This window comes from Gallinula chloropus, assembly GCF_964237585.1.
Source record: "Gallinula chloropus genome assembly, chromosome: 2".
NCBI lineage: Eukaryota > Metazoa > Chordata > Aves > Gruiformes > Rallidae > Gallinula > Gallinula chloropus.
Genome location: NC_140086.1, coordinates 152,017,850 through 152,031,182, shown reverse-complemented (window position 1 = coordinate 152,031,182; position 13,333 = coordinate 152,017,850). Strand labels below are relative to the sequence as shown.

General features: G+C 45.2%; 1 protein-coding gene across 1 annotated transcript in view; it reads right to left on the bottom strand.

The window, feature by feature from the left end:
* ADARB2 (adenosine deaminase RNA specific B2 (inactive)) overlaps window positions 1-13,333 on the bottom strand; it is a gene marked incomplete at both ends in the record, with an annotated part of 314,989 nt that overhangs the window by 20,283 nt on the left and 281,373 nt on the right. The window contains one exon of the mRNA XM_084260838.1: window positions 226-394. Coding sequence (XP_084116964.1) covers window positions 226-394 — 169 coding nt within the window. The remainder of the gene's footprint in view (window positions 1-225; window positions 395-13,333) is intronic.

Genomic DNA, 13,333 nt, shown 5'->3' with positions numbered 1-13,333 from the left:
TGGCAAAAATGCTGCGAAGAGGGTTTATATTTTTGTCACACTGTAAAAAGCGACTAACGACCCATGGAGAATTTGGGAAAACGTCCTATTTACATTCTGTCCTATTTATATGGCCTGCTTTTTGCATACAAAGAAGGTCCTTGTTTCTGCAGGGTTTGTCAGCACCAAACCCCATTTCCACGCTCAAGGAGTTTTGTGATGTCTATAGATCAGGTGCTACAGTACCTGGCGATTTTGTCTGTGCAGGACATGGTGATGAGCTGCTCTCCCAGCAACACGCCGTCCCACGTCTGAGCCGCGTTATGACACCGGACGGGTATGGTTCCTTCTCCAGACTCGATCTTGGTTCGGAGGTGCCCACGGTATTTTCTCACTATGTGCTTGCTGCTGTTCACTGGGCAAAATAAACACAAGGGTGGCAATCATTAAATGCTTTTAGAAAGAAACTGAGAGGCTATGTTGATGCCTCAGCTTGCACTTGCAGAACTGCCTGTGGAGGTCCTGTAAACTGGATGCAAAACCAGATGAGATTGCAGCCCAAGAAAGCAGTGCAATGGGTAAAAGCATGTGCTCCCTACCATGGTTGTCTTTTCACATCCATCCAAACTTTCACACTGCACACACCGAGCTCACGTTCCTGTTCCCACTCCCTTCCACACTGAAGATGAACAAATATGTTCTGATTTTTAAAGAAACAGTTCAATTTCTTGTGTTTAACTCCTTTTTAACTCTGAGTTGTGTTAGGGGAATATTTGGAAAACCTTGGTTCAATGAGTGTGATCAAGGATGCACCTGCCTGACTCAATCAAGTACTTCACCTTCACTTTCGTGAAAAAAAAAACCCAAACTGAAGTTCATTATCAAAATCACTCTTACCCTCTTTACACTGCTACTTTACCCCTGGGAATTTTGGCTGCAAAACAACAGCAATGCAAAAGCAATGAAATCATCTGGGTCTGCTTGCTGAGGGTTTCTTTGGAGGACACCTCCGTGAAGCAGACCTTTGGTGGTTTCCCTCTAGCCCAAGGGAAAATAACAAAAGACTGCATGATGGCATTTGCTTTCAAGGAGGTGGGGCGCTGCTTCTACAGACAGGAGGCTTTTGCCCATATTTCCAACTCTCCATTGCATATTTCTGTAGCCTGCCCCTTAGCTGGACCAGAAGGCTTGTGAAGGTGATGCCCCTCAGATGTCAGCAGGCTGTGGGGCTGCCTGGGCACCAGGTAACACCAGGGTGTCACAGGTTGTGGAGCTGATCGAACCTCTGGCTGGGAGCTGCTGGCTCCATGCAGGGTCCCCAGCCACCCACTCTCTCCCTCTGTCATTTTTTACCATCTTTGCTTTGTACGACTGCTGTCTGTGCTGTAAGCTCTGGTGGAAGCAATTGATTGACTTTGGCTGCTGCCAATGGATGGTTTACAAAAAGGGAATGGAAAAATAAATCGCTTCGGCCCACTGGGACTAGCAGAGGCAGCAAACGTGTAGAACAGCAGAGTCAGCTGTGACCTGCCAGCAGACGGGCGGCTGAGCCCCCACCGATCATTGCCTCCTGGATTCCTTCCTGCTTTTTAGAAATTTAAGATGGGGATATGTGTGCCAGTAGCAGGCTGGACCAGTTATCAGTTGGATTGGTTGGCCACAGCCGAAATCGATTCCCACCCACACCCAGGCTCCATCGCAGCCGAAATGTTTGCAAATACTGTAGGGTTTGTCTGTGCTGCTACAGGGCCTGAGTTTGGGGGAGAGTGGTTATTGCTCTGCCATGCCCAACAGCAGTGCTTGTCCTGGTGGCCACAGAGCACCTCCCAAGGGGAGACACTGCAGTAACCACCAGACTTGGAGTATTATGGCTTCTCAACAGCCAGTCTTGAGGGGAACTGGGAAAAGCAATGGATAAATACAAAATTCAAGAAGCAAAAATGCCAGACTCTCAGGAACGTCTCAGATCCCTCTCCCCTCAAGTTGTTGGGCTGTGCCAATGTTGTCAGGAAACCATTTTCACGGCCATGTGTAGTGATCCGATGTACCTCCCTCTTGTCTGGGATGCCTCCTGCAGTATTATCCAGAGGATGCTCTTTGGATAGGATTATCTATCTGGGAACTGGTCCATATTTTTCTTGGGACTCTGCAGGGAAACTAGTTTTTTAAAGACTTCCAGCAGTGGTGAGCAGCATTTTTTATTATTACCACAGAGTCGCAGGGAAAGTACCATGAAATTTGGACAACAATAGAAGAAAGTGATCACTTCTGCCTAACAACCACATCTAGCTGAGAAACAGCAAGAAATGTATAGCAAAACCCCTTCTCCTTAGTCTGCACACACTGAGAACTGGTGGCACAGCAGAGGTAGACCTCTGCCAGGGAAGCAGTGAAGAGTGACTCAAGAGACTATTGCCGTTTTGGCTGGCATAAAGTTCGACTTTAAGCAAATCAGCTCTCTTTCCTTAAGCTTTCCCACTGGTATAATGAAGATAATGAGGCTTTCTTCTTCTGCAAATTCATTTAAAGGTACTGCTCAAAAACTATTTATGAAAACCAGATGCTATCCTTTCAATAAAGATCTACCACAGGAGTCCACCTGCTGGAAATCCCCCAGGACAAAGCGAATTTTTAGTGTTTCTTTCTCCATCTTCTTTTTAGAAGAATGTTTTCTCTTGCTAGGCTGTCTTCTCTCATTTCCCATCTCTCTCACTTTCTCAGCTCTCACTGTAGGTACACTGGCCTTCTAGATCGCCCTTTTTCAGGCAGCTCACCATGTCAATATGCATACGTTTTGCATACATGCAAAGGGCCATGTAGCTGCTAGGGAATTTTAGTGACTGAATGACTACATGAGCAGCCCATCATTTATGTGACTTCGATTTCACAGTGTAAATATTACCTAGTGAGGGTCAAAGCATCCCAAAACGCGCTGGCAGACAAGGAGGCAGTTCAGGGGAAGAAAGAAAAATCCTCGCAAATAACAGTTGAGCACTTGGAGAATTTAAAGCAAAGGATAACAATTTGAGGGGAGAAGGATCCAAAAGATTTCTGTGAGTTTGAAGGGGGGATCTATTTATTTGATTTTTTTATTTGCCTACTTGATCTTCTCAGTTTCCCTCTGGACCAAAGTACAAAGGCCAAAGTGCTGGTTGCTGTTGTAGCACCTCAGCCCTGACCTGCAAGTATGAGAAACCACATAATAAAGTTTTTAAAAGCTTTTAGGAAGTGTGTGCAAGTGCACAGATCATCTCAGATTCCAAACGCTCGCATTAACTCAGCCTGTGTGACAAACTTTGCTCCCTGCAACGCACGCTCCACCCGGGGTGCAGCCAAGCAGACGGCATTAGCTGATAGGATTCAGGCAGCTGTGGCCAGTGTATGCTCACTCTGGGATACACTTCCAGAGCACTGATAAGGGATTTTAGCTGCTCAACTGCTATTAAATTCAGCGGCTAGGTTGTGACTAAACCCCTGCCTGTCGCAGGCTGCTCACATTGCTGGCATAGCTGGCGCGCATACTCCAAAAGGTGATCTGTAACATTAATAGAAAATACTAATGACCCAAAGCTCTGAATGCTTTCAGATTGCCAATGATTAAATAAATCCGGATCCGCAATTGGAATGCATTTAGTTCTCTTTTAGCACGTCATTAAGTAGCGCAGGAAGGTATAAATATTGCACAAAGAAAAAGATGAGGCTCTGTGTGTTTTGCACTGAAGCTGCAGACAGACTCTCACACATAAGCTGCTTGCCAGCAGTAAAAAATGCAGTCCACTTGCTGGCACAGCCTGCTACGGATCATTTTAAAGCAGTCTCAGAAATACATTTATTTATGCAACTTAAAGTCACAAACTACAGCCTACCACTGCTCTGCTGTTCAGTATGATCAAAGCATCAGTGACTATGAGCATTTCTGATCTTTGCTGTGCCGGTTCTCCAACTGCTTAATCTCAACTAATTGCAGGGGAGAAGGCGTCTGAGGATGCCACTTCAACCAGAACAAAATGTCAATTCAAACCAGAATTGGAAAGGACAAATTTAAAAATCATTTGGAGTGGATTTATGATGTGTGCTACACTCAGATGTGGAAATTACTCCTGAGAGTTCCTAAAATAAAAAGGTGATGGATTATTAATTATGGGATTAGAAATTTACACAGGTGCCTTCTATTTAAAGCAGTGAAACCCACTGATTTCAAGGCTCACCCCTTATTTTCCTATTTTCTCCAGAAGCAGTTCTGGCTCAAATAGTAATGAAAAAAGCCACTCCATATTTATTATTTAGTTGAAGAGTGAAGAGGAAATGGATGGTGATTAAACAGAGTCACACAAGTAAGGCTCTGTCTGAAATTTTGCCTGACTGCTTCAGAGGTTCATTTTCTATTTCCCTGCTTCAGTGGAGGCTGCTCTCTCCCCATGAAGGAAGAAATAAAAAGCCTATCTTGCATTTTTTTCAGCACTGGACCCTCCATTCATCAGCATGGTTTATAAAGCTTCCTTAGAGCAGCTTGAAACAAAGGGGCGGAAAGAGAAGTGTTAACATCTGACTGCCTTTGTATTTTGATGCTTATTAGAGATGCACTTTCCTCAAGCAGACACTGAATAAATGTACAGTATTACTGTTTCTAGAAGTGTTGAAGTGAGCATCACGGCACACTGAAGGCTTTGGATGTGTCTCCTTTGCTGGGCAGGGTGGCTGGCGAGATAAAACTCTGCTGCATCGTGTTTTAGCGACCAGCAGAGAGCGAGGCTAAAATGCAATGGGAGAGCTTTTCAAAGCAAGAAACGTTGGAGATATTCTGAAAGAAGTATGGATTTAAAAAAAAAAATAAAAAGAATAGGTCCCTTTGACATGTACAAAGCTGAACTGTGGCTTCTGAGGGTAGGAGTCATCACACCGGGGGCCAGGCAGGGATAAACAGTGGTCTTAGCTGAGCAGTCTGTGCTGCTGCCTCTATGGTGAATGCAGCTGTGCATCCTTCCCAGGAGGGAACACAAACACCTGGCTTGCACAGGTTAAAAGTACATTGAGACAAATCCCATAAAGTTGAGACATACCTTTTAAATACTGACCAGGAGGCCTGTTGAGTCCGAACACAGCTCCAGGGGAGATCTGCTCACTCCCAGAGCCATGTAGCACCTACCACACTGCGGCAGAATTTGGCTCAGCTCTGGGGTTTGGACCCTATCATTGAGACCTCTACACAAACATCAATACTGGGTAGGCATTTTATATGAGAATGTCACAAAACCTAGGACACCTGCAGTCCGTGGAACTGAAATCAACATTTGAAATTTAACTTATTTACCTTTTCCCTCCTCCCTGCATCTTTTTTCTTGACTGAAATCTGGGTTTGGACAGTTATCGGCTATCCCATGACCTGATAAAGGTTGTTACCTTCAGCATGTTATTCTTCCTCCTCACCGTTAATCTTCAAATAACCTTTTTTGAATCATTCTACTTCTGTATTTTTTCATCTGCAAAAAGTTTCAAGTGATGTACAGACAAGGTGTGAAAGCAAAGGCAATATGCCCATTCATAGCACATCAATGTGAGGCATTTAATCCATCTCTCAAAAGAAGAATCAGTGATGGGAAAAAAATGAACTTTGAATGGAAAAGAACAGAAAGGAAATGACTGCATTATTTGTCTTTATCTGATTTAAGTACATATTGACTAAATTATGATTTTTTGTTTGAGCTGTGTAGTTGGAGATAATAACTGTAGAAGGGTGTAAGAATGGTACCCCATCATGACAAAGCTCATGACTGAGTTGTTTAATGAAAACTCTTCATTTTGGTCCATCGTAATGCCTCTATTTATCATCACTGAGGGGCAATGGTTCATCTGTTAAGGTGACATAGCACTTTTACAAAGACTTTATATCATTTTTGTAGAACAATATGCAATGAGTTGAATGCTCATCCTATGGAGAGGTACTAGAATGACTTTATGAAACCAACTGCTGGAGTGGAGCGCAGCACTCTAACACATGAAACCCATTTTACCATTGGACTAGCATCTAAGTAGGCCCTGGTCTCTCAGCAAGCTTTAACCCCTTGGGGGTTAAAAACATTAAGTAAGTCTAAGAAACAGATCAAAATCTGTACCCTACAAACTAGTTTTCTGTAATGTCTGTCTTTGAGGAATCCCTGAGATAAAAATCTGAGGAACTGAGTAAAGCTCTTCTTAGAACAATTTGCTGTCAACAAAGTTCTGTACCATTGTCTCTGAGAGTCACAAATAACTGTTGGTGGCAAGGAAGAATGAGCAGCAGTGGATCAGGCATGGGGAAGATCCTTCATGCCACCTACAAACCCAAGCTGCAGCCTCCAGCCTGCTCTGGAGTAGAAACGCATTAGTATGTTGAAGCCAAGAGCACAAGATTTATCGGTGGGATTAAGATTCTGTGCATGGGCAATCAAGGAAAGCACAACTCAAACACTTCAAGATTATTATTTGTAATTACTAATTGCTCCTCTCGTCTAAAATCAGATGAACGATGCTGCTGCTTTGGATATGCAGCTGCTCCCACAGAGGAAAGTCTAGAGACCTGGCAAAGGGCTGCACTGCCGCTGTGAACTCCGTGACAGGGAAAACTGCTGCCTCTGAAGCTTCACGAGACTCTTCACCAAGCCCAGGGGCACCTTAGCTGGTCTCCAGCAGCGATCAGCTCATCTTTGGCACAGTGGGGAAACGCTGCTGGTGCCAGAGTCAGCGGCTGACCAAAGCCAGGACAGTGGCTGGAGAGGGAGATGTGCCATCAGTCAGAGGCTAGAGAGGACCAGTGGTTCACCTATGTCCTAAACTATCCATCACTGTATCTTCTTCCTATTTTTTTTAATGAAAAATATTTTCTCTTAAAGCTAGGTTTTATCTTTTAAATATACTTTGTGTGAAAAACTGTCAACATTGCTGGAATTGCCCGTTTGGTGACAATTCTCTCCCCTGCCATGTTTTAATCAAAAAATCTGCCCAAACATACAGGGAATGTGTTATTCATCATAACCCTCTTTCTTTTATCAACAAAACATGCTGTTATTCATGTGGCCCTGGGATTTTTGTTGTTGTTTGGAAATTGAAATCTTCAAGAGTGATTTAAGGAAAATTTGAAAGAAGTCAACAAAATATGAAAACAGAAAATGGACCCCATGAGACAGAAACAACAGAAATCTACCAATAATATTGACAGCTATTCAGTCTCCCTTGTGATTGGTATGAGTCCAGAGAGGCTATGGTCCCCGCTGTATCACCAGACATGCCCTAGTTCAGCTTCTAGAGCTGGAGATGGAAATTGCTGTGTCCGATGGTCTCTGGCAGGAGCAATTCAGTCTAGATCATCAGGAAAGAGTCCCCAATAGCCTTAAAAATCCATGGATTGTAGTTGCTAAATTATTCTGAATAATGATATAATAGTGCTTAGAATAGATAGTGTTTTCCATTTTAATATCCTGCTCTGAGCATTAATTACCCTTCCACAAAGTTGTGACAGCTGGGTAACTTTTATTGCCATTTTACAGGTATGGAAATAGAAATGATCAGAGCAAGGTGAGCTGCTCAAGGCTAGCTAGGGAAGTAACAGCAGAGGCAGGGTTTGGATTATACTGTTTGTCACTCTTAGGCAGCTGTCTTCAGATTTCTCTCTTCATGAGACGCTAAGAAACCCCCCCAGGGGGTTGAGGACTTTCAAAAGTCCCACAGAGATCTTAACTGGACCTGGAGTTGCCTGACAAACTTTATAAAAACTCAGCTCATAAGCTTTACCTTGTGACACCCACTCAGTGGATGGGTATATTAAGCCAATTAGATCCAAGTGGGTGTCGTTCTTGCCCACAGGGATTTTTCCCAACTATGTTTTGATCTGTTCCACCCGAAATACGTGCTGTAAGTAGGTGCATATCTCTAGCAGGGTATGAGACATTGGGGATGGAACTGAGGGCAGCTGTGTCCAGGAGCATATAGTGTCTTTGGCCCTGCTTCAGGGGACCTTGGAGGACCTCAGACATTATATTCCTTGAGCTGGACAAATTTGGGCACAAACAGCATTTCTTGGTGAAATTTTCTACTATTCTGACAGTTTCTCAACCATGGCCTTTTGCTGATTAATGTAGCCTTTTTATCACATCTGAACATTGCATCCAAATGCAGTGTTTTACAAAGCAGCAAAACCCATAACAAAGCAGAATCAATAAATACAGTGCAATTCCCTTTGGCGATTCAAGCGTTCTGTTAAAATTAGGAACTGATTATAGCTGTGGAAACCTGTTTTCCTGAATCGTAACAAACACATTTTGCTTTACATGAAAGCTTTTCAAAGCTGTGGCCAATGCTAGCTTTGAGCAATCCATAGTTTCCAGCATATTCTTTCTCTTTTCCCAGATAGACACACACTGTGCTGACACATCCTTCTAAAAAATCCTATTTTCTACTTTAAAACTCCCCCTGAAACAACAAAACCCAAATAAGCAAAAGCAGCCAGTATCACAAGGAGAGGGAATTGGGGTGTTTTCAATGCACTGTCAGAGCCAAAGAGTTTGCTCATGATACATTGATTCTGACTATGTTTTATAACGGGTTGAAGAAAGGGAGCTGTCTAGCTCAGAGGATAGCAAATTCACTGGATCCCTGATCCAAGACTTGGGAAAAACAGGTTGAAGTTCTTTTTGAGTATGAGTGGACTTGAATGAAAAAGCTCACCCCGAACCAGGCATGGAAGGAAACGAAGAAGGGGTTTTTTTTTCCTACCCCTGTTAGTCTACTGCTGACAAGGAGACATGAAAAGTAGAGGATGTGAACCCACATTCACACAAGCATTTTATTTCAAAAATTTGCCTGACAGGTTTTGATTTCTTTCCAGTCAGTCAGTACTTTGAGATCTGAAAGTTCTCCATGAAGTGAAGTGGTTATTCACCAGTCAGCTTCAGCAAAACTTCACTAAAAACCTTAATACCCAGCCTGGCAGAGATCAGTAACAAAATGTGAAGCAATAGCAAACTTTCACAGGTTGATCAATTGGCACCAAAAGCTTTGGGACTTCCAAAGTAGCAAAACAAAGGCATCTTTCAGAGATGCATTCTGGGATTAAGTACGATAAAATCAACAATAAACACACTAATACTTTTACAGTCTCATCACAGTCTTTCTAAGCCTGGACATCACTAGTTTTTCTGCCAGGTTTAGGGGCTAGAGCTGACCCTAAAGGTTGATGAAAGGTTTAGCATGGCAGCCTGTGTAGGGCATCACACCTCTCCTCTGGATTACCAAAAGCAATGGGATTTCCAGCAGCCAGAACAGCAGGACCATGTATTTGCAGACCTTCTGGCACTGCTGCCCTGTCTGAGCAGTGAGTCTATCTGAACATGGAGAGACAATGGCTGTTGCTTCTGCAGCTTTTCCCTCAGGCAGCATCAGAAGGGGTGCAGGGTTCACCCTGCCTCTGCTCCTTCTGGTTCCCCTGGCATGAGTCTTTCCTCTCTCCTTTGTTCCCTCCCTGCCTTGCAGCTCTGGAGGAGAAGAGTGAGTAGGAGATTCTGAGGGAGGAAAAGCTCCTTGCAGTGGGTCAAGCCAGTGCCTGCAGGTCCTGTGTGAGGGCTGTGCATTAGAAGACAGAGAGGAGCTCTACTCACTCCAAAGCTTTCCAGAGTCCACCCACAGGTCCACTTCACAGGTCTTACATTGCTGTCTCTTGACTACTCCCCCCATCAAAGCTGCACATCAGAGCCCCTCCACCCCAACTTTCCCATCCTCACCATGGCTGTCATGTCCAAGGGTCCCAGTGATTATTCTCAGCCACATTTCCTCCTCCTCAAGTCCACCTTCTCCAGATGAAGAAGGCTCCTGCACAGTCCCAGCATGGATTTAAGATGGATACTGGGGAGAAACCTTTGAACTGGATACACACAGAACCTCCTCCTCACCTGGGAAGCCCTCAGCTAAAGCAGACCACTGCTCAGACCTGCAGTGCTTGAGGGGACACAGGACCACTATGCCTGGCCTGTCCCAGCCAGGAGCACACTCCATTTCTGCCCCCAGCCATGGGTGATGTGTGCAAGTGATGGAGACAATTGAGCAGAGGGGACAGTCCCATGCCTGTGCTTTCCCTAATGAGTTAACCTGAGTGAAAGCAGCCACACTGAGACAGGGCTTCAGCAGCCTGGGAGAGTTAGAACAGGGCAGTTAATGTAAAGCTGACGACTGCCATGTGTCCTGAGCGGAGATGCAAACTCCTCGACAGACCAGCTTCTAGTTAACTGCAGAAAGTCTTTGCGTTACCTCTGTATTTATGCTTGTGAATTGGGACTGTGTCAGTGGCACAAGCAGGAACGGCCATTGCTTCAGCAGGACTTGATCTCAAAGGAGGGTGACAAAGGGTGCTGTGCTCACACCCTGACCCACACCTTTTGGATCCATCCCAGTCCAGTCTTCATGAAGCAAAAGGACAATTTCCCCTCACCATCTTCAATACCCAGTTCCCTACTCCCTAAAGCAATCTGTCAGCCTCATGCTGCATCTGCAATTTCTGCAGCATCCTTTACGTGACAAAGCAATCTGGACTGACCACGATAATTCACCCAGTGCTAGGATTATTTCTCCTGAGGCAGTGTTCAGTGCAGCAGCTTACAGTGCTGTGTGCATTTCTTTTCCTTCGTGTTACTTCTGGGCATGGTTGTCTACGATAATTTTGTTTTGAGGCCCCCCAAGGTATTGTTCTGCTCAGTCATATGAAAAATAGGAAAATAATGCACCTTCATCCCAGTTCCAGAAGCGGGCCATTCATCAGCATAAAATCAACTTTACTTCCGAGGAAGAAGTTGTTCCATGCACTGACTAACTACGAATTTCCAACATGGTCTCCGAGGCTGGGAACCACAACAGAGCGATACGGTATCTGGGAGAACTTGTGCAATGGAAACAAATAGTACTGTCCAAGACCAAGGGATTGCCGATGGTTACATGGATTTTTGTACCTGAGGCAGTATATGAATCTACCAGACCCGCATTTTCTTACAGTTACAAATATCTATTTCTTTTCAGATCACTCAGTTATTTAGCTGGTTCTTGAGATGCATTTTTCCCCCTTATCATCTACTCACAAGAGCAGAATTTGTCCATTTTAACAAACAACAGGATCAGGAGAAGGAAGGCAGAGATTTCTTCCCCTTGCATGTCTGGTAACTTTCACCAAACCAAATGCTTTTGGGAGGGATTTTAGCCCAGCAGGTGCCATAAGCATTCCCATTGTAGTTGCATCCTGATGCCTGCCTACAGTACCCTGAATGCAGAGCTCAGGGTTTGAGTGTTCTAGCAGTCAGAGGGGATTATTTCTGTCCACCTCTTGGAGAGACAGGGTCCTTAGATGCCCTCTGCTTGAATCTGGCCCTCTCCAGCTTGTCCTGCTTGGGCTAGGACATTTGGGGACTCTGAGCTGGGGATCATACACTGGTGCTATCTGGGTCAGTCCCATCGGAGCAGCGAGTGCTGAGTCATGGTGTGAGCAGGGCAACCCTTTGAGGCAGCCCTGGATTTGGGGGTTAACAGAGAATATTTCATCCGAGTATGGGATGTAAATCCAGCAGCCAGAGTCACAGGCAGGAAAGCAGCGGTTTGCAGAGTGAAAGCACACTTGAAGTAGAGAGTGCAAACTTGGCTTTCTGGGTACTCCAGTTCCCCAACTGCTCTGAAAACTGCAGTGCACATCTTCTCCCCATCACATCACCTACCAAGGCAATGATCCAGCTCACGTGGTTGCGAGTGGATCCTGTTTAGATGAAGCTCTGTCAAACGGCGTGTGCATGAGAGCTTCAGCACAGCTGTAGGTTAATAGACAAGCAGGAGGAAGACCCCATGCGGAGCAGACGCAATGGTGTGTTTCAGACCTAAAGGGAGCGTGGGATAAAACAGGAGCTGGGCTATCAAGGAGTCAATGGCACAAGGCAATACAGCATGTTAGCAAGAGATAGAAAAGCAGCCCAGGGGAGAAGAACAGAGACAAGCCCCCGGGCAGGGTCTGTTTGTCTCTTTGGCAATCCGTGCAGTGGAAAAGAGAGAGTGCATCTTGAGAAGATGGACAATGAGGTAAAATCCTGCCAGGGAAGGAGAAGTGGGGAAGTGGAGGATTTATTAGCTCAATTTTTAAGCAGTTCATTTTGCTTTTCAAGAGGCTCTTATATAAAAAAAAAAAAAAAAAAAAAAAGAAAAGCCGATGAGTCAAGAAGCCCTAAATTAGCTAGGAAGGCACTTAGCAAATCAAGGGCTTTATTATTGTGTGGTTTACCCTAGATTCAGGAGAAGGTGTAAAATATGCCACAAATACTGCAGGGCTGGCCACTCCTGTTGCTCCACCTATGAGCTGGAGTGAGCATGCTGTAATAAGCCACCTTAAAACCTTCAGGAAACCCATGTTAACTTGGTGGTCCAGTGCTGCCCTCAGGAGAAGTCAGAAGCCCAGACATACCTTGCTCAGATGCACACAAAGGGAGAAGGTGACAGAGAAGGAGATGTTCTCCCAGGATCCCTGACCCACAGCACCAAACTGAGGCAGGGGCAGAAGCTGGCTGTGTGAAGGAGTAAATAGAGGTGAAGACACTGGGGACATGTCGCCTCTTCACAACATAGCTGTGCTACAACCTTGCAGGTGACCTTGGAAAATGATGAAGAGAAAGTCTTGGGAAGGAGACTGCCTGGAGACAGTGAACCAGGACAAACCTACAAAAATACTCACAACTGTCTGACATCCCCCTCCCCCGGCATTTCCCAGCCTCCTGTTCCTGCCACACTGCTGACCCTGGCTGGTCTTGGCTTCTCTCCCACTGTCTCCCACTCCTGCACCTCTCCCTCAGCTTCCAGCCCTACTCTCTCCCAAAGCTTCAGTGGCCCTTGAATCCTCCCATGAACTCTTCCAGTCTCCTGACATCCAGGCATCAAAAAAAGAGCTAGAAAATTCTCCTCCATGCTCAAAGCAACCCTGGTCCTGCTGGATTTTGCCTCTCTGTTAGAGCTGCCTAAGGATGTACCACCAGGCACGTCAGCTCACTTCTGATCCAGGAAGGGCATCACTGCAAATCAAAACTTTTCTCTTTTTGTCCCTAATCTCTTACTCCCCTGTGTGAACCTGGCACAGGTGAGGGCTCCCTGAATCTGTCCTCTGCACTGCACCACACCAACCATAGTGAGGTCAGACTTTTACACGCGCAGCTAACTTGGTACCCTGCACTATCCAGTAAGAAGTAAACTGGGTTTCAAGTGCATGCTAGCTTATCTCCTGCCTTACCAGAACAAAGCTTATAAGAAGGAAATGTGAGGCCTCCCTGAGGGTGCTGGGAAGACACGGTGGATAATAGGAAATTTTTGG